General features: G+C 42.4%; 1 protein-coding gene across 7 annotated transcripts in view; it reads left to right on the forward strand.

Annotated features, from left to right (window-relative positions):
- The first annotated feature begins 9973 nt into the window (after positions 1-9973).
- RHOT1 (ras homolog family member T1) overlaps positions 9974-27194 on the forward strand; it is a 59435-nt gene continuing 42214 nt past the window's right edge. For 6 of the 7 annotated variants that reach the window (XM_073879411.1, XM_025851214.2, XM_025851216.2 and 3 more), the window contains exon 1: positions 10231-10442. In XM_073879411.1, the coding sequence (XP_073735512.1) occupies positions 10367-10442 (76 nt within the window). In that variant the 5' untranslated portion in view covers positions 10231-10366. Of the gene's footprint in view, positions 10443-27194 lie in introns of all 7 variants that reach the window. The other variant, XM_073879413.1, reaches the window with a different exon arrangement.

Consider the following 27194-nt stretch of genomic DNA (forward strand, 5'->3'; position numbering starts at 1 on the left):
TACCCTTCCTTAGCTTCCTCAAAGTGTTGCTGAAAGAATTAAAGTAATAGGTAAGGGAACTGGGAAAATGCCAGGACAATTGTAACCACAGCAATGACAGAGTTATGTCAGCCTCCAGTGCACCTTGGCCTCTAACATCTTGAGATTCACATCTAATTTATATACATGTCCTCAAAAACAGGGCCAAGCCAAATTCCTCCACATGTTCTATTAATTTGCTCTCTAGCCTCACGACCACCGTACATGATGTAACACACCAGGAAGCAGGGTTCCAGACGGGGTTAGCGGTTTGTCCAGGGCTGGTCAGCTGGCAGAGCAGGGACCAGGCCCACTTTCCCCCCACTTCTCGAGTCTCTAACCTTAATACCCTCTGATAAGGTCCTGTGCTGAGCCAGGACCTGGCCTTCCACTCTGATGGGACACAGCTATCCCTAGAACCACGAGGTACTGTTTTTTTCTGCCTGGTGGTGGTGGCGGTCCTCGGTTAGTAGAGTGGTCTTGGGTTGTCTGAGTAAGGACAAGACCTCTCTCTTTGTGCCAGTTGACCGTTAAAGGGCTCTTAGTTCTCACTTGCTGCATCGTGGAGCTTTTATCTTCTCACCCAGGGTCACCTTGGTGTTCGCCCTTTAAAAGTACTAAGACTGAGAATTCAGAGGCCAGGGTTTTTAGCGTCTTGCGGTGCTTTGGTTAAATACCATCCCGTCTGGTGGTTTGGATAATGGGGCCTCTTTGAGCACGGAGTTTGTTGCCTGGTCACATGATTTTCCCAAACTAGAGTGGAAGCATAAGAATCAGAAAGGTAGAGAATGAAGGTTAGCCCTCTGCTTCTTTGCTTTTGTCTTGAGTTTTTGGTCAGCAATCAGCTTTCTGGGACACTGTGCAAAGTGGTACCCTTCCTCAAACAGAACAAAACAAAAATCCTCCAGAATAGAAATAACGAAGCTGAGGGGTGCCTGGGTGGCTCAGTTGTTAAACGTCTGCCTTCGGCTCAGGTCATGGTCTGGGGGTCCTGGGATCGAGCCCCACATTGGGCTCCCTGCTCAGCGGGGAGCCTGCTTCTCCCTCTCTCACTCCCCCTGCTTGTGTTTCCTCTCTCGCTATGTCTCTCTCTGTCAAATAAATAAATCTTAAAAAAAAAAGAAGAAGAAGAAGAAGAAAGAACTAACGAAGCTGGAATGCCAGTGGGTGAAGGACCTCTCACTTGGATCTATACTATGTGGGGGAAGGAATCATCCACACGGATCAGGCTGGAAAGACGTCCCATGGAGAGGCAAAAGCTCATGGGGAGAGCACTGAGGACTCCTGGGGCAGCTTCTCACCTCCTCTGCCGACGTTCCTCTCAAAAACCCTTGTTTTCTTGGAGGCTTGTCTCTGTGAAGTGCTTTTTTTCTGGGGGTCAGGGAGAAGGGAGTAATGTCAGTGACAACAGCCACTTCTGTCTATCTCTCCCTCTCTCTTCCCCTCTGCCTCACACACACTCTTCACCCGCTGGGGAGGAGGCACCTACTGGAAGGCATGGCTGTTCCCATTACTGGGGTCCAGGGCTTTGGGTTCCTAGAAGAACCACTTACCCACCGGGAAGCCACCACCTTCTTAGACTCACAGCAATCTCTCATACAGTTATATCCATCTGTCCCTTACTTTTCCTCCCTCGAATACATTTTTTTCTGGAAAAGTTTAATTTGAAGACTTTATTTCCTCGCTGATTGCAGAAACAAGCGGCAAAATGCTGCTCTTTGGAGTTACCTCAGGTACCTTTTGCTGTGGTTGAAGGAAAAATTCCTTCCCCAGGGGCACTTGGGGCTTTTGACAGGAAGGGAGAATTTTCCTTCCCATATGCTCAGCTCCATCATTCCCCACTCCTGCCTAAGCCCTCAGCCCCAAACCTACACTATTCAAACCCAAATTCACCCTCATTCGTAATTGCTCAAAAGCATAATCACCGCAAGGGGCGCCTGCCTGGCTCTGTCAGTGGAGCATGTGACTCTTGATTTGGGGTTTGTGTGTTCGAGCCCCATGTTGGGTGTAGAGATTACTTAAAAATAAAATATTTTTTACGGGGCGCCTGGGTGGCTCAGTCGGTTGGGCTCCGGTCATGATCTCAGTATCTTGGGATCCAGTCCTGCGTCGGGCTCTCTGCTCCACAGTGAGCCTCTTTCTCCCTCTCCCCCTGCTCTTCTCTCTCTCTCTCTCTCTCTGTCAAATAAATAAATAAAATAATAAATAAATAAAACAAAATATTAAAAAAAACCCCAAACCCTAGTCACTGCATGATTTTGTGTCCTTCCAGAAGAGTGCAGTCTTCTTTAATTATAATTAAAGATTTGTTCTGATTTGGGGTTTACTTTCCTAACCAGCCATAGGCTTTCTCAGGACACTGTTTCCCAAGTTTCAGTCTTTTATGTGCCATGATTCTTGTCACACTTGCATATCTCCTGCACCATTTTTTACTTAATATTTTTTCCTAAACCAACTCACTAACCCCCCTCAGGTACATTTATTTCAAAAGGAAAACTTAAAAAAAATTATGTAGATGGGAATCAGAATCCTGTGTCTTAAAGGAGTAACCCTAAATATATGTTTCACGGAAAACAAAAACAATGTGAGTGGCTTGGTTCTGTCCTATAAGGCTCTGACCCCGAGGCTTGCTCTGGAGCTGGCTTTCATGCGTTCTCTCCCTCTCTCTCTCTCTCTCTCTCTCTCTCTCTCTCGTGCATGCGCTCACAAGTGGAGATTATCAGGTATTATAGATTTACTGAGGCTTTCACCTTGACTTAATTAGGACAGAAACATAATACAAAAGGGAAAAACATTCTGGCCACAGGGGTCATCATTTCAAATGTCCCTGCACCATCTATAATTATCTCGTTCCACGATTTAGGGTAACATAGTTCTAAGAGATTGGGCTGGTGCTCTATGGAAGACTGTGTCTTCCCTCCCTGCTCAGTGAAGTCTTTTCACCTTTATTTTTCGAAATTAATATGCTCTGGGGAGAAAGCCTTCTGCCTTTGGTCAGGACACAGTGTCTTGGAGTTACCACAGGATCTTTTCTTCACCACCTTCTGCACAATTAGTCACCAGGTTGTGACACTGGATTCTGCCTTCTCAAATCATCCCAGCCCCGGCCCCCTCCGCCTCCCTCTGCATCTACTCTGGTTCAGACTCTAATCACTTCTCTGCCGGATTATTTTATTTTATTATTATTATTTTCTTTTTTTAAAGAGAGAGAGAGAGAGAGAGCAGAAGCAGGGGGAACAGGAGAGGAAGAAGTAGGCTCCCCACCAAGCAGGGAACACAACTCGGGGCTTGATCCCAGGACACCAGGATCATGACCTGAGCCTAAGGCAGATGCCCAACTGACTGAGCCACCCAGGTGCCCCTCTGCTGGATTATTTTAATTCGAGCCCCTCTGTCTCTAGTTAGAATCCCCTTCCCATCTGTTCTCATTCTACTAACGTGAGCTTCCCTGAACACAAATCAGATGTGCTCCTCCACTTAAAACTCCCTAGGGCTCCCCAGTGCCTCCAGCAGAAAGTTCCACTTCCTACCTTCACTCTTCCCTACCTCTAGCCCCATTTCCTGTCATCTTCCCCCACACACTCTCCACCCCAGCCACCTTGCTTTGTGTCACATCATGTACTTTTGTGCATCCAGCCTACTTGGCCTGTAGTGTCCTCCCCCTTGTCCAGAGGGAGATCTCTGTTGAAAATGGTGCACAACCCGTTCAGATCAGATCAAAGCAGACCCACTAAAACCAGGAGCCATCAGGAAGGCCCCTCGGGCTAAAACCATGGTATTTTTTCCTAGAAGCTCTCTGGGGGATATTTGCATTTTTGCTGGGTTAAGGCATGGTGTTGCCTGGGGGTCATCTGTTAACACAGTCCTATCGGAAGAGCAGACTACCAGAGGAATGCGACACAGTCACAGGGTCCGCTGGTTTTGGCTAGGGGAGGTAAAGATTTAGATTATGAGATGCCACCTTTTGTGGAAGGTTTTTGAAAGGTGTGGGTACATAGGGAATGATTTGGAGGATTCTGGTGATAGGATGGGTGCCTAAAGACGAGCTGCTTTGTCTATAACATATTGGTGTTGTTCATTACTGTGCTCCTAGCACAGAGCACAGCCCAGAGCCTCACACATGGTAGAGACAGTAAATACTTGTTAAATGACTTAATAAACATGATATCCTACATTAGTGTCTCAAAGCGTTGCTATTCTTCTAAATAGTTCTTTAATTTTTTTTTAAGATTTTATTTATTTATTTAAGAGAGAGAGCAAGAGAGAGAGAGAGAATGGGTGGGGGGGGCAGGGAGCCAGATGCGGGACTCGATCCTAGGCCCCTGGAATCATGACCTGAGCTGAAGGCAGATGCTTAACCGACTGAGCCACCCAGGCACCCCTCTTCTAAATATTTCTATTAATTTTATTTAAAAGATATTATTAAATTAACTTTGACATTTTACCAAAGATGGTTGTACTAAAAATTAATTCATAATCTTTAATACATTTTTCCTTTCTTTGTACTCTCATCTAATATTTATGTACATCCATTCGTTTTTAATTACCCGATGAACACACGTACATGCTTGTAAAAGTTCAAAACTACAGAAGTATAGAGGATAAACGAATATATATTTCATTTTTATACAGCTGTAATTATATATGTGGTTTTATATTTTTATTTTTTCACTTATTTTGTAAATTCCTTATCTTTTTCTTAAAAGATTTTATTTATTTGAAAGAGACGGAGCAGTGGGGGAGGGCAAAGGGGGGAGACCGAGGGAGAGGGAGAGAGACAAGCAGATTCCCCGCTGAGCAGGGAGCCTGACATGGGGCTCAATCCCAGGACCCCGAGATCATGACCCAAGCTGAAGTCAGACGCTAAACGGACTAAGCCACCCAGGCGCCCCTCCATATCTATAATAGTCATTAGTTTTAATGACTGCAAATGTTCTCCAATGTACTTATTTATTTATTTATTTATTTAAAGATTTTATTTATTTATTTGACACAGAGAGAGAGTGAGCACAAGTTGGGGGAGCAGCAGAGGGAGAGGGAGAAGCAGGCTCAGCAAGGAGCCCGACTGGAGACTCGATCCCAGGACCCTGGGATCATGACCTGAGCCGAAGGCAGACGCTTAGCTGACTGAGCCACCCAGGTGCCCCGTATTTATTTAATTTTAAAGTAATCTCTGTACCCAATGTGGGGCTTGAACTCATGACCCTGAGATCAAGGGTCATATGCTCTACCAACTGAGCCAGCCAGGTGCCATAATGACTGCAGACATTCCAATAATTTTATGCCATACTTAATTTATTCCCCTATAATTGTATGCTTTTCCATTTTTAACTGTTGTGTAATGTTCCTCTAAATAGAATATGTATATGTATATATTTTTTTCTTCTTTTGATTATTTTCTTGGAATATATTTAATTGTGGTGATTTCTTTGCAGAAATAAACAGAAATTATAAATTTACTATTTATGGAATTTTTTGTTTTGCAGAAATAGCCTGTGGCCTAAAAAGTTCTGAGAATCACCAGTTGATATTTATAATAAGTCAGTAAAACTTTTAATGTCTTTACAGTGATCAAAAGTTATATTAAATGCACTTTTGCCTTTTGGAGTTTACAATTTGAGTGGGCAGGCTAATCAATTTGCCCTTGGGAAAATGACGCATGTCAGCAAATGAATTCCAAATTAAAAAATGCAGTGAACAGTGATATGTGAGCATGATCTATGTGTTAAACAATGTGATAAATGCTTTACCTGGACTTTATTTAATTATCAAAAAGCCCTATGAGATAGCTCCATTTTGCAGATGAGGTTTATGTTTTTCAGAGAGGTTCTGTAACTTGCCCAATGTTTGCCCAGCTAGCAAAGTGTTGGAGATGAAAGGTAGGCTCCAGGGCCCATGCACTTACCCATTCCCTAAGGGAATTCAGACCATGTGTGGGGAGGATGGGTCTGAGAGGCTTCTCAGTAACAATTATCTCTTAATTGAGGGTTTTTGTTTTACTGTCTGTATTTGAAAGGAGCTTAAGAAAATTAAGAAGAAAACTGGGTGCAACCTCATCAATACATGAGGATTTTTTTTTTAGACAAAAATCAGCCTGTACTGTCTTGTTGAGTGTTATAAAAAGTATCCAGTTCTTCAATACTTAAAATATCCCTTCATTTTTCAAAAGCTAAAGAGAACCTGTAAAATAAAGCATTTGTATGCTGTAGAGTGGAGGTTTTTTTTTAGTATAGTTGATACACAATTGTTACATCAGTTTCAAGTGTACAACCTAGTGATTCCACAACTCTAAGTTATGCTGTGTTAAAGGATGAGGGTCCTATGTGGAAAAATTGCCTTTCAACATGGTTAGTTTTCAAATGCCTTTTAATAAGTAATTGTGCTGAGTGATGTACCTTCTAGCCTAATCAAGCAAACAGAATCTCTGTCCTCTAGAGACCCGTCCATGTGACTACGCAGAGGACATGGATGTTTGAACAATGAGCCAAGAACAAGTGCATTAGAAGGCAAGATAAAGTATTTACTCTGTATCAAGGCATTGGACTTTTCTGCTCCAGCAGAGCAGGCTTGACAGGGAAAAAGGAAGTCTTCCTGGGCGGAATGGGAGACAAAAGTGAAGAATGGGTGGGTGATGAATGCTACTTTGGGTTTAACTTGATAGAAGGATCTGAGGAGTGGGACCAATGCCAGCCCGAGTCTGACTTGGCCTCCTGCCCAGGACTGTGACTAACTCACCAATCAGAAACCAGCCTCTTCTCCCACCCAATGTCAGTCATCTTCTACCCACTGGCTCTGGGTGTTCCCCTGTCCTGGGATGCAGAGAGAGACTATGTGGCAAGCTCCTCCTTTGACAGACATAAAAGATGGATCCTGTTATCTCCTGGCAAGAGTACTTTGTTCAGACCTTCTTATGTCCCCTGTACAGTTGAGGAGGCAAGAAATTTGTTTTGTGATGGTAGAGCTCCTTCCTAGCAGTGTTCTGGAGGAAAATTCCATCAGTGCTTTCTAGATTCCAATCTGTCTTCTTGGCTCTATCCAACATACTTAATATACAGTAATCAGTCTGTAACATCCCGACAGTAAATCCCACTGCCAACAACTCCATTCCCTGGCTTATGTTTTGCTGCAGTGTGTCATCATGTGCCTCTATACTTAGGCTCAGAGAGGTGTACGGAAGTCACTTTCTTCACAATTTACTTTATTCAACATTTGTAAATCACTGACCATGTACCATGCACTATTCTAAGTGTTTTCCTACTAGTAACACATTTAATCTTCATTACAATTCCATGAGGTGTTATTACCATTTAGCAGATGAGTTACAGAGAAGTTAAGCAATTTGCTTGATGATGCACAACTAGTTACTGGCAAAGCTGAGTTTCAGACCTAGGCGGGCAGACTCGAGTCCCTGCTCTTAACCCCTGAACTGTGCTGTCTCCTGGAGAACTTCACAGTGACCCCTGATGGATGCCTGTTAATATTATGAGAAGGGCATATCAAGGGAGGGCAGGGGGCCAAAGCTCCAGAAGTATAGTTGATCGGTAGATGGAGAGGAGCTGTAAGAAGAAATTTACATTGCCCAGGAGGCCCAGATACCCTCTCCCTCACTTTAATGAGTGTTGGTCTCCGTTTGTACAAACCATTCGTTGTTGCCTACTGAAAGTGGTGGTTGGTTGTCTCTTTTCTGCAGCCCTTGAGTCTGGATTTTTTTTTTTTTTAAGGTTTATTTATTTGACGGAGAGAGAGTGAGAGAACCCAAGCCGGGGGAGGGGCAGAGGGAGAGGGAGAAGCAGGCTTCCCACGGAGCCGGGAGCCCAATGCAGGGCTCGATCCCAGGACCCCAGATCATGACCTGAGCCAAAGGCAGACGCTCAACCAACTGAGCCACCCAGGCGCGCCGACTGTGGGTTTTTAAGTAGGTTTTATTGACAAAGGAGTTCCCAGTATTAACTCTGTGATATTGCCCTGCCAAATAAACTCTTCTTAGTCCCCTGCCTTCCAAACATTTCAATTAATAGAGATGCCAAAGCTGTACATGCTGGTACACATGTACAACACCATGAAGGCCTTGTCTCTTCCCATGCTCCTGGAGAAGTCCCTCAGAACTAACACCATCATCAGCTGGTAATGCTATTGCAGCACTCCTGGGATCGAGATTCTTTACAGAGCGTTGCTTGGAGCGGGCAGTGCCCTGAAGAATTTGCCCCTCTGTAAAGGGCCTTTGTCCTTTGTAGTCTAATATTTGTGTAACATACTTTTTTAAGAAAAAGTTTTTTCACATAAATTATTTCATGGGATCCTCCAAAAAACTCCATAAGGTCGGAGGCTGGGAAGAAATGATAGTCTTCGTTTGGGAGAGAGTAAACGGAGGCAACAGGTGATGTGACTTGCCCAGAGTCACACACTAAGGATGGTAGAGCCCGGCTCAGTCTCAGCTGCCCTGCCTTTGGCAAGTCATGGTATCTCTCTGGGTCTTGCTTTTACCTATAGAGTAATGAGAGTGGAGTGCTCTGTAGGGGTCTTTTCAACTCAATCATCATGTAATACTAAAATTCAGAGGAATCCTTTCCCCTGAAAGATTGGGTTATCAAGACTCCCAAATTTTGGGACAGCTGGGTGGCTCAGTCGGTTAAGTGTCTGCCTTGGGCTCAAGTCATGATCCCAGGGTCCTGGGATCGAGTCCTGCATCGGGCTCCTTGCTCAGCGGGGAGCCTCCTTCTTCCTCTGCCTGCAGCTCCCTCTGCTTATGCTCTGTCTCTCAAATAAATAAGATCTTACAAAAAAAAAAAAAAGACTCCTGGATTTCACATTTGCATCCATCCTGGAATAGGACTTCATTATCTCCCTGCGAGCAAGGAGTGTATCTCCCTTATCTCCCTCCTTATATCACAGAGTGTTTTTTGGAAGGGCTTCCTCTCCTATGCTCCTTAGGGACATCATTATACTAAGAGGCAAAATACTGTTGTAACGATGTATTTGCCTCAAAGCCTGTGGCTTGTAACTTTTCAACTTCCCTATAACAATGGTAGCTGAGATCAACAGAGCAAGTATGGAGTCTGGCACTGTACCAGATGTTTGACGTTTATTATCTTACTTATTCTTCAAAACCACCTGAAGAGATAAGTATTGTTATCATTATTGCCGCGTTACAGAATGGACAGGTTGGAGATGTAAAAGCACTTACTCAGGATCACATACCTCATTAGGTAATGGATCTGGATTCAATCCCCTGCAGTATGTCAGCAGCTCTTAACTGCTACACCAACACCCTATGGCTTCTTCTAGGAGAAAGGGGGATTGTATTACACACACTTTATTTCCTCTAAAAACTTACTATGTAATATTTAAGATAGAAAAAAAAAGGCACATTATGCAGATAGCAACAAATTCCTCCAGAGAGAGAGGGCCAGGAGGAAATAAGGCAACATTAGAAAACTCAGTAATAGTTTATTATCCAGTGTCACCTATGTGTCCAGCATTATGTTCAGCAAGCCTAACTAAAGATTAGTATGGGAGGACCTTGCTCAAAGGAAACCACAGAAAGTGGCTTAGTTTGGTTTAGAAACTAAGTTTGGCTGAGAGCAGAGGAAAGTCATTTAGTCTGCTACAAAGAAATGAATCTGTTTACAAGGACAAGGTAAAAAAGAATGTCATTATTTAGAACTGTATTTTGTAAGCATCACAGACAAAAAGCAGCTAGGGTGGTGGCTTTGGGTAGTGAAAAAGGCTCTGTCCCAGGAGCCAGTCACCCTTTCATCAATCAAGCATTTTCTGAGGGCTATGTCCAATGAGGTATGGATGCTACCGAAAACCAGGTAGGCAGGTCGCTGCCCTCCTGGCGATTATAGTCTGGTGAGAATATTGCCGTCCTGAGTCACTGCCAAGCTCTAGCTGTGTGACCTTGGACAAGTACCTTTTCCTGCCCCAATTCTGCAAAATCAAGGGGCTCAGACTAGCGGATCTGCCACTCAAATTCCCAGCCCCCGGCGTATCCGCGGTCCCCGGGGCCGGGAGGAGGGTGGGCGAGGCGCCCTGGCCCTGCGCTGCGGCGAGCCGGACGCGGGGGGCGCCGCTCAGGCCCGGAGAGCGTTCGCGTTCCGAAAGCACTTGTCCCTCGCGGCGCCCCGTCGGCCCTGCCGCCGCCGCCGCCGCCGCCGCCGCCCGCGGAGCCGGAGGAGGCGGAGCTGGAGCTGTCCCGGCTCCCGAGCGGGGAAGCAGGCGAGGAGGCGGCGCGGCGGGCCCTGGCCGAGGATCGGGCGGGGCGGCGGGGGAGGCTGGCAGGCGGTGCCGGCAGCGCTGGGAGTGCGGCTCCGCGGGGTAGGCGCTCCCGGCGAGAGGCGTCCGCTCCATGCGTGCGGGCCGAGCCCGGCCCCTGCGAGCCGCCGACATGAAGAAAGACGTGCGGATCCTGCTGGTGGGAGAACGTGAGTCCGCGCGCCGGGGCCACCGCAGCCCCTGCCGCCCCGGGCCTGCTCGCCCCTCTGCGCTCCCTCGGGCCTCCCAGCCCCCTAGCTGTCCCCTTCCCGCGGCGCGCAGGCGGCCCTCAACCTCTCACCTCACCCGGGCCCTGCTAACACCTCCGGCCCCTGACCCCCAGTCGTCCTCGCAAGCCTTGTCTCTCTGAGCCTCTGACCGCCGGCCTCATCCCTCCGAAGGTCTTCTCCTTTTCCGCTTGGAATCCTTTCCTCCTGGGCCTCAAAGCGTTTCCGAGGCCGCTTCCTTTTCAGACCCTCTTGTCTTCCGTGGAGATTCGCTTGTCACTGCCAGGCAGGTGCTGGAACAGGCCGACTGACCAATTGGGATGGCGTGAACCGGCTCCCGGGGAAGCTAGGGGGAGGGGTGCCCAACTGTTCGACTTGCCGGCAAGGTCAGGGTTCTGCTTTTTTTTTTTTTTTTTTTGGTGCTCGCAATTCACCTGTTTTTGGCGTTACTTGCTCTTTGCGTTGGAATAACTCCTGGTATCCTCGATATTTCCTCAAAAATTTACTCTCAACTTCAAGTTATACAAGTGCTCAATGAATGAATAATTATCTGGGGAGGGTCCTTTAGTTGAGAGAATTATTGTCACCAAAAGCCAACCCCCCCTTTTAAGCATTATTTATTGTATAGCTACTTGGTAATTAATTCATAAATAACAGGCACACAGGAGATCCAAACTGACACATACACATAAGACCCCCTAGAAATTCTTCGATTTCACCTTTTGAAGATATAATAAAGGAGAAATGCCTTCTGTTCACTGACTTGGGGACAGAACAACAGGGACTTCTTAATATCACTTGGCTAGTTACATGACTCATTTGGTAGGACTAAAATAGGAAAGTGGGCTGGGAGGACTGAATTGCTTGTTTATACATTAGTTAATGTTTTGAAGCATTCTGTTTCAAACCCCATTTCATCCTAGAGTAGCCCCTACAGGTCACTCTGTTGCACTCCCAAGGAAGAAGGCTAACACATTTTTACCCTCTTCTGTAGTGTTCTTTGATATTCATTGAAATCTCTGTTCACCTGCTGTTGGAGAAGTCTTTAAAATCAGAATTTGGAAGTAAGCTTGGCTTGACACAGTTTACTTTTTGGTTTGCAGTTGTGAATTTTAGTCTTTATTTTTAACTATATCTTAATCTGTATTTTGCATGGATTTCCTTGACAAAGTTCAGGAAGGTGTTACTTAACATACGATTCATACCTGATGCATTTGGAATAAAGTTGGGAAAGTGAGTAGATGAGCCACTTAAAAAACAGATCGTTAACTGTGTAATAAAACAGTTTTATAGTACAGTAATTGCAATACTAATTTTCTAAAAGTAAAAATCTTATGTTTTGGTTTTACTTTTGAATATAGGAAGCAATTACATATAATTAGTCTGTAAAACATCTAAATAGAAATGCTATATATATCTAAGATACATTGTTCAGCCTTAGGGCATTTAAATTAAAATGTTAACAGTATTATTTAGAAATACATAAAAGAACTCGAAATTTGTTAGAAAAATTAAAAGCCATGTTCTGCAGATATGAAAGCAAATAGGAGAGTTGAGAAAAGTGCATGCATGAGCTTTTTGATCACAGGGAGAACCTGATCTAAAAGAAAGCCTTAGTTTTTAAGGAAGACATTTTTCTTGAAAAGGTTTGTCCTAAAAGCTTTAGGCCAGTTACCATAGATATATTTTTTTTCACATTTAAAAATATTAGAATTATACTTAATGTGAAATATGTAACTTTATTTAGTTAAATAAAAGCTGGTATTTTGGGGGGAAATGTTTGAAGCATTAGAAGATTTAATGTAAATATTTGACAGCTGCTAGCCTAGCTATACCACTTTAAATGCTGGGTAAACATAAATAAGACCAAGGCTATTTTAATAAAAAAATAAAAATAAATTGGTCTAACACATGGATTTATCAGGAAACCCACTTTTTAAGGTAAAAGTGATAGTAATTTAGTTGTCTGTCATTTTAAGATGGTTAAGGGGAATGGGAAAAGCAAAAAAAAAAAAAGGAGCATCATCTCTGGTATTGTTGTAAAGTCTGTTCCTTCTCTATCACTTCAGTACATTTTACTGCTGTTACTGTCCCTGAACCACTCGGCAGCAGCTTCATTCACTGAAGCTCCCAAATAGTTGTGAATGGTTTCAACATTCTGTTGGCTAAACCTATACTGTACTCTGGAGGTGAAATGGATCTTTTCTTGGCCCATCCAGAATCTGGATTCTGATCCGTCCAGGCTTAAATGCGAACTAATTGCTTACTGTCTCTTTAGTTTTCATATCAAAGAAGTTAGATTGTCTATAAATTTTAAGGTATTTGCAGAGAAAGCCAAAGTATTTTGAATATCATGTGCACCTTATCTTAATAATATTGAACATAATGGGGACCATTCAGGCCACGTTAAAAGTCAGTTGCCATTCTTTAAACAAAACAAAATTTTTTAAATCCTTAAAAATGCGACCACGCAAAACTTAGTTCTTCAGGTTATGATTTTTCATGGTCAGCTTCTGTCGCCAGAATTTGTATTTAACTAGATTTGCATTACTATGCTTAACAAATGCCCTTGTTGCAGTAAAATTAGCATGAACCTTAATGACTTTTTATCTAAATCATGTAGCTACATTAAAAGTACACAAGATTTAGTTTAGTGAAGTGTTATAAATATTTTTTTTAAGATTTTATTTATTTGACAGAGAGAGACACAGCAAGAGAGGGAACACAAGCAGGGGGAGTGGGAGAGGGAGAAGCACACTTCCCGCGGAGCAGGGAGCCCGATGCGGGGCTCGATCCCAGGACCCAGGCATCATGACCTGAGCCTAAGGCAGATGCTTAACGACTGAGCCACCCAGGCGCCCCTAGTTTTAGTGAAGTCTTGTTTTTAAATTGAAATGTTTGTCTTTACTGGTCAAAATCACTGAGAAAGTGGAACTGTTATCCTCATTTTAAATTAATCTGATGGGTCTTACTCAGTATGTCTAACTGATTAGCTTATCATCGAAACTAGTTCAAGCCAAACTAGCTAAGGCTTCGATTGGCTCTGGCTGAGGCTTTTGTAATATCTCTCCTTAACTGGTCTCTCTGCTTCTAATTCTGTCTATTCTATATGTAGCGAGCAGAGTCATCTTGAAAAAAAAAATCTCAGATCCTGTTACCCATTTTTAAAATTCTTTGATGATTTCTGTTTTGACTTAGAATAAAGTCCAAACTTTTTTTTTTTTTAAGATTTTATTTATTTATTTGACAGAGAGAGAGACAGCGAGAGAGGGAACACAAGCAGGGGGAGTGGGGGAGGGAGAAGCAGGCTTCCTGCTGAGCAGGGAGCCTGATGATGCAGGGCTCGATCCCAGGACCCTGGGATCATGACCTGAGCCACCCAGGCGCCCCTAAAGTCCAAACTTTTTGATGCAGGCCTGCAAAGTCTATCACAATCTGGCCCTTGTTTCACTCTCTACTGCTTTCTGGACAAGAAGGCCTTGACTTAGGTGATTCTTCCCTGCATATTTGTTCACTTGTTTTTTGGGTTGGATAGTAAGCTTCATGAGGGCAGAGGCTTTGTCTTGTTCATTGCTATATCCCCAGTGCCTAGAGTAGTCCTGGCACAAAGTAGGCACTCAAATACAGTTGACCCTGAACAACATGGGTTTGAACTGTGTGGGTCCATTTATATGGGGATTTTTTATGGTACAGTACTGTAAATGTATTTTCCTTACGATTTTCTTTTTTTTTTTTTAAAGATTTATTTATTTGAGAGAGAGAGAATGAGAGATAGAGAGCACGAGAGGGAAGAGGGTCAGAGGGAGAAGCAGACTCCCTGCCGAGCAGGGAGCCCGATGTGGGACTCGATCCCGGGACTCCAGGATCATGACCTGAGCCGAAGGCAGTCGCTTAACCAACTGAGCCACCCAGGCGCCCTCCTTATGATTTTCTTAACATTTTTTTTCTCCAGCTTACTTTATTGTAAGAATACGTATATAATACATATAACATACAAAATATGTATTAATAGACTATGTCATCAGTAAGGCTTCCGGTCAACAGTAGTTATTAGTAGTTAAGTTTTTGGGGAGTGAAAAGTTATCTGAGGATTTTGGACTGCTGGGGTTATGCGGAGTTGGTTGGTGCCTCTAACCTCTGCATTGTTCAAAGGTCATCTGTAGTTTTTTGTTTTTTTGAGAGAGAGAACACGTAAGAGAGCTTGGGAGGGGGGGCGGTGGAGAGGGAAAGAGAGAATCCCAAGCAGGCTCCATGCTCAGTGTAGAGCTGGACGCGGGGCTCAGTCTCACGACCCTGAAATCATGACCTGAGCCGAAATCAAGAGTGGGACGCTTAACCCGCTGAGCCACCCGGGTGCCCCAGGTTATCCATAGTTTTTGAAAGAATGAATGAATTCAAGTTCCGTTTATTTAGCCTTTACTTGTTTTCCAAACCAGTCCTCTTAGTCATAAACATTTGACCATTCTTTTTTTTTTTTAAGATTTCATTTATTTTTTAACAGAGAGAGAGACAGCGAGAGAGGGAACATAAGCAGGGGGAGTGGAGGAGGGAGAAGCACACTTCCCGCCGAGCAGGGAGCCCGATGCGGGGCTCGATCCCAGGACCCTGGGGTCATGACCTGAGCTGAAGGCAGACGCTCAACGACTGAGCCACCCAGGCGCCCCGACCATTCTCCTTTCTTAAATCCAATCTGATGTGTGGTTATTGTTAGCATTTGAGGGCAGCGTTTGTCCAGTGTCTTGTCCCAGGTCCTCAGCTTGGTTTTGCCTGGGAGATTCCTGTGTTCTGGCAATAAGGTAGACCAGTGACTTCTAATGACAGTGTCATGTCTATTCTGTGTCTTGGCTGCCAACAGTTACATTTCTTGCCAAGAGGTCAGCTTCTCCTTGAAACACCAGAGGTCATCTTAGTAGGATTGGGAGAGATTCCTCAGGCATATGATAGGAATAAGAATCAAAGAAACTTCAGTAATAAGCTAGCATTTATGTTAGAAAAAAAAACTTTCTACAATCCCTTTAAAGCCATATTGCTTTCCATTCTGATCTTTGTTAAATGATATTTGAAGATTAAACTCCTCCAGTTTCAATTATACTGTGTTTAGTACCTGGGTGATAGTTTGTGACTAAGGATGTTCAAGCATAGTCTAAAGAGTCTCTTCTCTTCATAGGGAGTCTATATCATTCTCACATATGTATTACGCCCTGTCTTTTTGTTCCTCTGGCACCAGCTCGGCACTAGGGTTGATCTAGTTCAAAGGAGAGGGATAGACCATAACGTTTGTTCTTCTGCAGCCCAAATAGTCTGCATAGGGTCAATGAAATTTTCCTTTGAAACGGTACTCAGCTATTGCCCCAAATGTTAAAGTTTCCCAGTTAAAATTATAACTCCATAGTCACCTTCCTCATCCCTGTATATTCTAATTACATAATTTAGGGAGAGCCAACAAGCCTTCGTAAGAAGTAGCAGATAAAAATGAGGAGTAGGTCCCTTTACCACTTGAAACACGGGGTGTTTGTTATCAAGAAAAATAGCCAATATGGCAGTTAGGGTGGTAATTAGAACCAAAAAATGTTATTTCCGCTTCATGAATATTAGGAATTTGCTGTCACTTAGAACTAGATGTTCAAAAGATGTGATGAAAAGACAAAGAAATTTTTAGCCTGGATAAATCAGATAATTTGTTCTATAGTGATGAATTATGTTTCCCATGGATGACCTACTTAGAAGCATGGAGTCCAGACAATACTGTGGCATGTTGTGTTGAACTGATCAGAAGGCCTTCCCTCTTTGGGGATAATTGTGACCGTGCCTTTTGTTTTTATAGATTATTTCAGTGTTTCTCAGGCAAAATAGAGGAAGTAGAGACCATTAGATGGCTGGCTAACAATCATTTTTTGTCCTCCATATTAATATTTATGTTAAATATTTTTCAATTATATTTTTACATATAATATTTTATTAAATTTATACTTGTTATAAAATTATGTAAGTATATTATATATGATATTTATATTAAATATAAAATTTAATTGGTACAATAATTAGAGAAGTTTGTTCCTTCATGGAAATTATTTTTTGGAGTAGTTGAAAATATGTAGTGTCATGATCCCAGGGTTCTGGGATCAAGGCTCCCTGCTCAGCGGGAAGCCTGCTTCTCCATCTCCCACTCCCCCTGCTTGTGTTCCCTCTCTGGCTGTGTCTTTCTCTGTCAAATAAATAAAATCTTAAAAAAAAAAAAAATTAAATGGCTTAAATCTAAGTACTATATACACATATATAAAATCTAAGTACCAAGGGCACCTGGGCGGCTCAGTCATTAAGTGTCTGCCTTCGGCTCAGGTCATGATCCCAGGGTCCTGGGATTGAACTCCGCATCGGGCTCCCTGCTCAGCAGGAAGCCTGCTTCTCCCTCTCCTGCTCCCCCTGCTTGTGTTCCCTCTTTCGCTGTGTCTCTCTCTGTCAAATAAATAAATAAAATCTTAAAAAAAAAATTAGGCTAAAATTAGTGGCCTATTATAACTTTAAACCTGCTGCTTCCCTATTTCTTTGATAGTCTCACTCAGGGTTCGGTGGTTAGGCCTTAAAGGAAGCAAAAAGTTCTAGTTTAGATTCACTGAAGCATTTCTTAACTAAATCACATCTGCCAATCTTTTATTAAAGTAGCTATCACCTTACTGCTCTTCCAAAAGGAAACCCAAAATGATTCTAATGAAACTGTGCTCATTTTCTCCCAAGTTCCTTGTAATCTGTCTCTCTTGCTCTAATTCTGAACTTTTTTTAGAAGAGGAAATCACTCTTGGATTTTTATGTGGAAGAGATTCCTGTTCTTTGATTTTTTAAAGGCCTGCTATACAATTACTTTAGAAACTAGATGGAATTGTTATATTGCAGTGAGTACTAAACCGCCCCAGATTTTTTAACAGGTATGGCAGAATATGAATGAGTAAATAAATAAAGGTACCACACTCTAAGTGGCAGTATCCATATAAATTGAATGATTCCCACTTTTGGTATCACTGATTGTAGGTCTGTATGATCAAGCCTAAGTATAGCTCTTTAATTGTTGTAGTGTTTATAGTGCCCTTTCTCTTGTCAAGGGGTGTCCTCTGTCCCTGAGGCCTGCCCTGTTGGAATAGACCTGGTGGCAGGTTCGTACTCGGGTGGGAGGAGCCTGTTGCACTGGTGGCCACAACTGCCTTGTTGAGCCAAGCTGTGAAGAAATCGGACTTTCCTCAGAATGTTGGTCTTTCCCTTATGAAAATATCCCTGGGAATGTAAGGGGTCCATGGGAAAAGCAGAAAGGGACCCTGGCCAGGAAAAGGGCTGTTCTCATGAGTTTTGAGCAGAGAGATGAGGGAGAATGGATGACGTGGAAGGGTTGTGGTGAGGGAGGGGACTTTAAAGGTAACATGGACCACCTGTTGAAGGCCTGCATGGTTGTGATTATGGAGCAGTAAGTCCTTAGCTTCCTTGGAAACTAAGAGGCCTTTTAATGTTGGTGTTTTACTTCATTTTGATCATTTTTATTGAGGGTTTCCAGCTGTGGATTAAAAGTTAGGTTTTGGGGCACCTGGGTGGCTCGGTCGGTTAAGTGGCTGCCTTCGGCTCAGGTCATAATCCCAGGGTCCTGGGATCGAGCCCCGCATCGGGCTCCCTGCTCGGCGGGGAGACTGCTTCTCCCTCTGCCTCTGCCTGCCTCTCTGCCTACTTGTTCTCTCTCTCTATCTCTCTGCCAAATAAATAAATAAAATCTTTAAAAAATAAATAAATAAAACATAAATAAAAGGTTTCTTCTGAAACTGGTGAGGGCTTTGGAGTGGTGGGATACAAGCAGAATTTTAAAAAAGTAATTCTAGGGGCGCCTGGGTGACTCAGTTTAAGCATCTGCCTTCTGCTCAGGTCATGATCTCAGGGTCCTGGGACTGAGCCCCAAGTTGGGCTCCCTGCTCAGTGGGGAGCCTGCTTCTCCCTCCCCCTGCTCGTGTGCTCTCTCTCTCTCCTGCAGATAAATAAAATCTTATTAAAATTAATAAAATAATTATAGGCGTGCCTGGGTGGCTCAGTCGGTTAAGCAGCTGCCTTCGGCTCAGGTCATGATCTCAGTGTCCTAGGATCGAGCCCCACATCGGGCTCCTTATTCAGCGGGGAGCCTGCTTCTCCCTCTCCCTCTGCCTGCCTGCCGCTCCCCCTGCTTGTGCTCTCTCTCTCTGTGTCAAATAAATAAATAAAGTCTTAAAAAAAATAGGTAATTCTAAAAACGGGATTGTGAGAGGAATCAAGGTCTGAAGGGTATTAAGGCAGGCAGATTTCTCAAGGACCAAGCAAGAGTGAGACTTGTTTTCCTTTTGGGTATCTGAGTTATTGAGCATCTGATTAATTTTTCCCATTCTTAACATAGCTGATCAAGGATAAGAATGTAGAGATGTGGGGCACCTGGATGGCTCAGTCGTTAAGCGTCTGCCTTTGACTCAGGTCATGATTCTTGGGTCCTGGGATCGAGCCCCGCATCGGGCTCCCTGCTCCGTGGGAAGCCTGCTTCTCCTTCTCCCAGTCCCCCTGCTTGTGTTCCCTCTCTCACTCTGTCATTCTCTGTCAAATAAATAAAATCTTTAAAAAAAAAAGAAATGGAACAGTTTTTGGGAACATCTGTGCTGACGGTAGTTGTGGGGTTTTGGAGACATTAGGGAAAAAGACCTCTCTACTCGGGTAAGAAAGACCCAGAATTTTAAAGGTCACAGGAATTGTACAAGCATTGAATCTCCTGAAAGGTTTATTGTTTTAAGTACCTGGGAGTTTTACTACTTACTAAAATAACATATAGTACAGGGCCTGGTGGACTTGATTGGACTTCACAGCAGAGGCATCCTCCTGTCAGGTGACCCACAGGCAGCTCTGCTGTGTGTTGTCTTCAGTCAGACATCACCACTCTTTGCAAGGAACTTTGTTAGGGCTCTTCCCCAAATGCATTCTTCTTACTCTGCAGTAGCCTCAGTTGCCAAGAGTAAAAAATAGGCAGGAGGTCCAAGTTCTAGGTTTTCTAATGCTGAAATAAGGCAGTGGCTTGGTTCATTTTAAGATAACTATTTTGCCTCCATTGTGCATATCATGTGGAATTAGAATGGACTACTATGGATTTTGAGATGAATACTACCTTAAGCTAGCTGAAGGTTTGGGATTTCTGGGACCCTAAACAAGGCCATGATGAAAGGAGTTATTTAAGGAAAAAAGTTATGAAATGCTGATTATAAGTCAGCAAGTTCTAGAAATTTCTAGACCCCATATTGCCTTGGTGAGTTGCACTTTGTTCTTATAGATAGGTGATGGTTCCTGACAAATCACTTTCCTATACACAATTAAAATAGATAACAGATACAGTTTGGGGATCTGTCTGCCATTGCTAGGGTACTCTAAGGTACATGTAATGTGCACTTTTTCATCTGTTACAGGCCAGTCTTCTAAGGTGTGCTGCATGATAGTGTAGATTAATCATTGATAGCATCTAGTCCTTTTTTTATAAACAGAGTATAAACATTGATAGCATCTAGTCCTTTTTTTTTTTAACTGATGAGAAAATTGAGGCCCAGAGAGAGTCAGTGACAACTCAAGGTTATACTGCTAATTAGAAAGCTGATTCCCAAATCCAAATTTTCTGGCCCATTCTAGTGCTCACTTAACTCCTTTAATTTGAACTGTGATCGTCATCCTCATGACAACTACCATTTGTGTATTTAATGTTTGCCAGGTATTGTGCTGAGCATTACGTATCTGTCATCATAATTAATCCTCGTACCAATTCAGCCGCAGCTGTTCAGCATCATCTAGATGAATAAACAGGCTTGACAACTTGCCTGAGGAAACACAGCTAGTAAGCCCTGGGACTAAGATTTCCATCCTGTTTTGGCTGATTCCAAAGCCTGTATTATTTTTTTCCCTCTTTGTGTATGAAATATTTATATCAAAGGTATAAAGAATCATATAACAAATACCCATCACCTAGCTTAATAAAGAAAACATTACCAATCAGTTGAAGCCCCTTGCATTTCCTTCTCTTTCTCTCACAAGTAACCAACCACTTCCCTAAATTTCAAATCTGTGCTCTTAACCACTAAGCCATAAGCTGCATTTACTAAGAGCATTTGCTAGGAGCTAAGATTCAATAGTGAGCAAGAAAGACACATTCTCTGCCCTTGTGGAATTTCCCGTGGGTGATAATGAAATTCTTGTTCCTTAGTCTTTCCAGAGATACTCAGTAGCTGGTAGGGAAAGTAAAGTTTTCATCAAGGAGGTCTAGGAAGTCCTTTAGGAGATCACTGGTGATGTGCTGGATGTTTGCCTAGGTGTTACACACGCACAGTACTGTTTTAAGAACACACATGTCTTAACTGAATACTCAGTTGTTCGTCCTTGAGACCAAACTATAAGCTTCTTTTATGAGCTTTTTGATTTTCTGCTATGTTTAAAGCAAAAAATATCCCTTTCTCTTCCCACCCTTACCTGCTGCCCCCTTTCCCTTTTCTCAAGAGTGATTGAACATAGCACTTGATCTGTACCTCTTTATAGTAATTTTGTCTATCTTGTTTAATACATTTTCCATATTATCCCCACAGAGAATGTAAGTTCAAACTTTGTACTTGGAAGACAGGTAAATACTTAGCAAATTAATTAATAATAGGAGTCTGCACAAAGAAGATGGGTCATGTAAAAGCATTAAGTTAATACTCTCTGTATGATCTTCCAAGTGTTTTTTTCCCTTGTTTGGTCCAGACATGAGTTAATATGCCAGAGTGGAACTCGTACTCTTCGATAGAAGGTCTGTTACAGTGTTTTTCAGTTTTTTGAGCCATCACTACTTTTTATAAAAGCAAAACTGTTGTGCCCTCTTCATTCTGACAATTTTCTGAGTGTTCTACAATTCAATTCAATTTTGACACTAACCACCCTGCATTAGCATCAGATCCTACATGTTAAAGTGCAAGGTCCCGGGCGCCTGGGTGGCTCAGTTGGTTAAGCAACTGCCTTCGGCTCAGGTCAGGATCCTGGAGTCTCGGGATCGAGTCCTGCATGGGGCTCCCTGCTCAGCAGGGAGTCTGCTTCTCCCTCTGACCCTCCCCCCCTCATGCTCTCTCTCTCTCATCCTCTCTCTCAAATAAATAAATAAAATCTTAAAAAAAAAAAGTGCAAGGTCCCCAACTAGATTACCCTTACTTTAGACACCAACTGCAAGTGGGGTCCCCAGACTACCCACACTTCCTCCTGGCTGACTACAAGTTTGGGGCTTCCTACAACCCCGTTAGGTTTGATAATTCACTAGAACAACTCATAGAACTCAGGAAAGTGCTGTACTTCCCGTTACACAAATGAACAGCCAGATTAAGAGGTACATAGGGCAAGGTCTTGAAGGGCCCTGAGCCCGGGAGCATCTGTCCCCGTGGAGTCAGAGTGTGCCACCTCCTGGTTCATCATTAGGTTCACCAACTAGGAAGCTCTCCTGAGCTCTGATGTCCAGAGTTTTTATATGCAGCTTTGTTATGTAGGCATGATTGATTAAATCATTGACGATGTGATTGAACTCAATCTGTGGGCTCCTGGCCTCCCCCCTTACCAGCTGCTAGGTTTGGGGGTGGGGCTGAAAGTTCCAACCCATTAGTCACATGGTTGGTAACCAGTCTCCATCCTGAAGCTATCTAGGCCCTCCCTTCTCCCTGATGGGTCATCTTATCAGGATAAACTCAAGTATGTTGAAACGGACTTTAACAAAAGACACTCCTATCACACAGGAACTTCCAAGGGATTTTGAAGCTCTGCTCCAGGAACTGGGTGGGGATGAAGGCCAAATGGATTCTTTATTATATCACATCCTCCTTTAATATAATTGGAAATTTCTACATTAATTATTTTCTACTAAAGACAAACTGAACAGTAATTTTAGAATTTATTTTTCCCCTCAGAAGTTACCCTGCTGTTCATAGCTCTTCAGTTGCTGGTAAGAAAAATTTTGAATGGGATGGTTCCGGAAGCTCCACGAGGTGGAACTTAATTTCCTAAATGGCAGGGCTGAAACAAAAGCAATGCTATTGTGCTTGGGCAAGGTGAGAACAAGTCAAATAATTCAGTCTGGCTGATATGCTAGAGGTCTTTCTCCCATTCATATAAAATTAGAAAGTTCAGTTCATTATCAAATATTTGATTATTATGTTAATGTAGACGCATACATGTTAAGTATGCACCTTATTATTCATAACATTTGGATGTAAGTTATGTGACACATAAGGAGTTCAAAGAAGGAAAGGGAGGGCTGCAGTAGCCCTGGGACGTCTTTAGGGATGAGGTAGAATTTGTGCTGCCCTTGAGAGATGGTTAACATTTGGAAAAGCAGAGGAGTGAGAGGGAATGCTGTTTTAGATGAATAAACCATGTGAGGAGGCAAGATCCATCATAGCCTGTTTGTGCTTACGCAGAGCAGAATGGCCTTATTTGAGCAAATCGAGTATGTGGCAATAGTGGGAAATGAGATGAAATAGATGAGGTGGGATTCAATTATGCATGATTTTCAAAGGCCAGCAGAATGCTTCACCTTGATGTGGTAGGTAATTGGGAGTCAAGGCTTTTGATCAGATGAGTTAGAAAATGAAAAGATGTCTAAGAGAGAGGTGTTGGCATTTGTATTGCTGATGGATTTTAATAAGAGGAGAGGTTGGAGGAGGGGGTAGAAAGTTGGGAATGGGAAGTGTTTCAGTAAAAGTACCATAATTACAGAAAGGTGGGAACAGAGAGGAAGGAGTTAATATTAAAAATTTCAAAGGAAAATTTGATAGAGCTCGAACACTCAGTACAGAGGAAGGGTAAATCAAGGATGGGCAGTTTTTGAGTTTCTGCTTTTTGTCCTGATGTGTAGAAAGAATGTTCTTTATTAGTGAAAATATCATAAATCTGTTAGAATATAATCTCCATGAATGTGAAAAGAGGGAAGACCTATTGCCATGATCAGGGGTATCCCCAGCACCTGGCATAGTGGCTGGTATATAGAAGTGCCCAAGAATTATTTGTTGAAGGGATGAAAGAATGCATTTAACATGCCAATCTTTAGGTAAATTTTATTTATTTTTTTTAATTTTTTTTGAAGATTTTATCTATTTGACAGAGAGAGACACAGTGAGAGAGGGAACACAAGCAGGAGGAGCGGGAAAGGGAGAAGTAGGCTTCCCGCAGAGCAGGGAACCCGATGTGGGGCTTGATCCCAGGACCCTGGGATCATGACCTGAGCCGAAGACAGGAGCTTAACCAACTGAGCCAACCAGGCGCCCCAATCTTTAGGTAAATTTTAGTTGCCATCTGTAAAATTTTTTTTTTTTAGTAGGCTCCATGCCCATCTGGGAGCCCCATGTGGGGCTTGAACTCACAACCCTGAGATCAAGACCTGAGCTGAGATCAAGAGTTGGACACTTAATTGAGCCACCCAGGCATACCTGCCATCTATAAATTTAGAACATGCCAATTTTCACTACCAAATAGTGACTTTTAAAGTAGTACTTGTTGGGACATCTGGGTGGCTCAGTTGGTTAAGCGGCTGCCTTCGGCTCAGGTTATGATCCCAGGATCTTGGGATCGAGCCCCGTGTCGGGCTCCCTGCTCAGCAGAGAGCCTGCTTCTCCCTCTGCCTCTGCCTGCCGTTCTGCCTACTTGTGCTCTCTCTGTCAAATAAATAAATAAATCTTTAAAAAAAAATAAAGTAGTACTTGTTAACATTTTCTAGTAGCAAAAATTGTTTATATTATAGAAAATTGGGAAAATATGCAAAAGTACAAAAACAAAGTTATAATTACATTTACTTCAGAGATGACTGCTGTTGGTGTGTAGATCCTTCTGTTTTTTTTTCCAGTGTGAATACATATTTATTTGTAAAATGTCATATAATCTGATTTATACCTGCATAATGTCATATTTCAAAGTAAAATGGAACAATCTGAACCTCCAAATGATGACGGTAGTGGATTATAACATGTAGAATATTGTAGGAATCCATGAGACCATGCTGATATGAATCAGAAGGCAGTTTTTCCTTAAAGTAGAATACAGAGTAGTGGAGAAGGATTGCTAGAAATAGAAACATCACCATGTAGCAACCACTATAGCAACACAACACAAGAATCATGAATGGCTGCTAAAACCAATAGGTAAAAGTTTGATGAGAAACAGAATGTTTGCATAGTCTCAATGTATCTTCTCACAAGATACTTATCAGTTACAAAGGAAATGATAATAACCTGCAGACACCACCTCCTCCAAGTGATGGTAGTTAACATCACCGGTAATGTGACAAATTAACATCATCTCCCTTCTGTGATGCCCTGTGAGGGATACAGTATCATTTCTGCAGCATTCCTGCCCAGAATGCAAAACCTGAAATTAATCACGAGATAACAGCATACAAACCAAATTGAGGGATAGTCTACAAATTAAATGACTTGTTTTTGTTTTTGTTTTTTTCAATGCTGAGGCCATGAAAGATAAAAAAGGATTGAGGAACTCTTCCAGACTAAAGACTAGGGAGACATGACCACCAAATGCAACATTTGATCCTGGGGGAAGAAAAAGATTTTTCTTTTCTATAAAAGATGGTAATGGGATGAATGGTGAAATAAGGTTGACAGAGTAGATAATAGCACTGTGTTAGTGTTAATGTCCTGATCTTGATGGTACACCGTGGTTATGGAAGAGAATGATCTTGTTTTTAGGAAATCATACTAAGGTGCTTAGGGTTACATAAAGGGCCATCATGTCTACAACTTACTCTTAAATGGTTTAAAAATACAGAGAGTAGGGGGAGGGAGAAGAAAGGAATGATAATGCAAGTGTGCTATAATGTTAACATTTGAGGGATTTGGTTAAAGAATAGATATGACTCCTTTGTACTATTTTTGCAATGTTTCTGTAAGTCTGATACTTTCTCAAATAAGTTTAAAAAAAGTGGAACTAGAGCTGCTGGATTGGTCACCAGTGAATCAGTGAATATTTTAATTAATTTATATAGTATTTGTGTATGTACTGCTTGCTGACTTTAGGGACTATCATTCCTTCTCTGTATTATTGTCTTAATATTTTTTTATTTTACTTTTTATAAGATTTTATTTATTTGAGAAGGAGGGTGAGTGAGAGAGAGAGGGAGAGACAGCACAAGCAGAGGGAGCAGCAGGCAGAGCGAGAGGGAGAAGAAGTAGGCTCCCCGCTAAACAGGGAGCCCAATTCGAGATTGATCCCAGGACCCTGGGATCATGACCTGAGCCAAAGGCTGACACCTAACAGACTGAGCCACCCAGGCGCCCCACATCTTAGTGTTTTTTTAAAGTATGTCATAGGAAGAAGATAGAACACTGGCTTAGCCATCAGAAGATGGGTTATTCTCTTAAGTCTGCAACTCATTTTTTAGTGAGACCTTGAGAAATTGCTGTTTCTGGGTCCCAGGTATTTCATCTGAAAATTTTTGCGGGGGGGCTGGATAAGCTGACATTGATAACTGGATTCTAGCAGTTCTGTGATGATGGGCTCTGGATTCACTGACATGGTTGGAACTCAGAGAAGTGTTATCTTATAGTCAGCTACTTGAAAAAGGCCCAAGCCTTCTCACACAAGTAAACTGAAAAGATCCTCAGAAATTGGAGCTAGAAGATACCTGTTAGACCATCTACTCTGAGCCTCCACTAGTGACATGCAACTTGTTTGCAGCACACCCTCTAAGTTGTTTTACCAGTACTCTTTTTTCCAGCCATTCATTATTTTTCCGGAGACTTGTGTTTTTAGTCACCCTTTCTTTTAGTCATTTAAAAAAAGGAATGTGACTTTTCTTCACTTAAAAATTTTCCAGTTCTGGGCGCCTGGGTGGCTCAGTTGGTTAAGCAACTGCCTTCGGCTCAGGTCATGATCCTGGAGTCCTGGGATCGAGTCCCACATCGGGCTTCCTTCTCGGCAGGGAGTCCGCTTCTCTCTCTGACCCTCCCCCCTCTCGTGTGCTCTCTCTCTCAAATAAATAAATAAAATCTTTAAAAAAAAAATGTTCCAGTTCTTTCATGTTTAGGTTTTACCTTTGGAAACCAATTTGCTATTATGGCAGAGATTAATAGGCAGGTGGATTGTTTTCCTCTAGAATCACAAAAGGATTTAGTTGATGCAGTTGACTGTATATGATCAGAAAGTGATGGGAATAGAAATGAAATTTACAAATGAAAATGAAGATTTTTAAGTTTGTGCATTAAAAATCTTGCTAGGTTAGGAAATATAACAGGAAAGTTACTTTTGTTCTTACTAAGCTTTTCCATGTGATACCTTAAAAAAGAAAGAATATAAGGATGTCCAAAGCAGACACACTGATCTTCTATTGGTGAGGATGTAAATTATTCTCTTTTAGAGGTGATTTAAAAATATTTATTAAAAATAAAGACGATTATGCATGCTAACTTGAGTTCACTTCTAGGAATTTATCTTGTAGAAATATTCATTGCAGCATTGTTTATAAAGCTGAAAACTTGAACAGTGCTCATTGTTAGGAGACTGCATTAATAAATTAGGACATGTCTTATGATGGATTCTTATACAACTGTCAAAGAATTATGTAAGAGGCTTCCTACATTAATATAAAATGGATTTCCTGTTGCTATTTTTAAAAATTGTGATAAAATATATAAGACGTATGATTTAACA

This window comes from Callorhinus ursinus, unplaced genomic scaffold, assembly GCF_003265705.2.
Source record: "Callorhinus ursinus isolate GAN/ISIS: 27379988/994484 unplaced genomic scaffold, GSC_fseal_2.0 scaffold34, whole genome shotgun sequence".
In the NCBI taxonomy this organism is placed as follows: domain Eukaryota; kingdom Metazoa; phylum Chordata; class Mammalia; order Carnivora; family Otariidae; genus Callorhinus; species Callorhinus ursinus.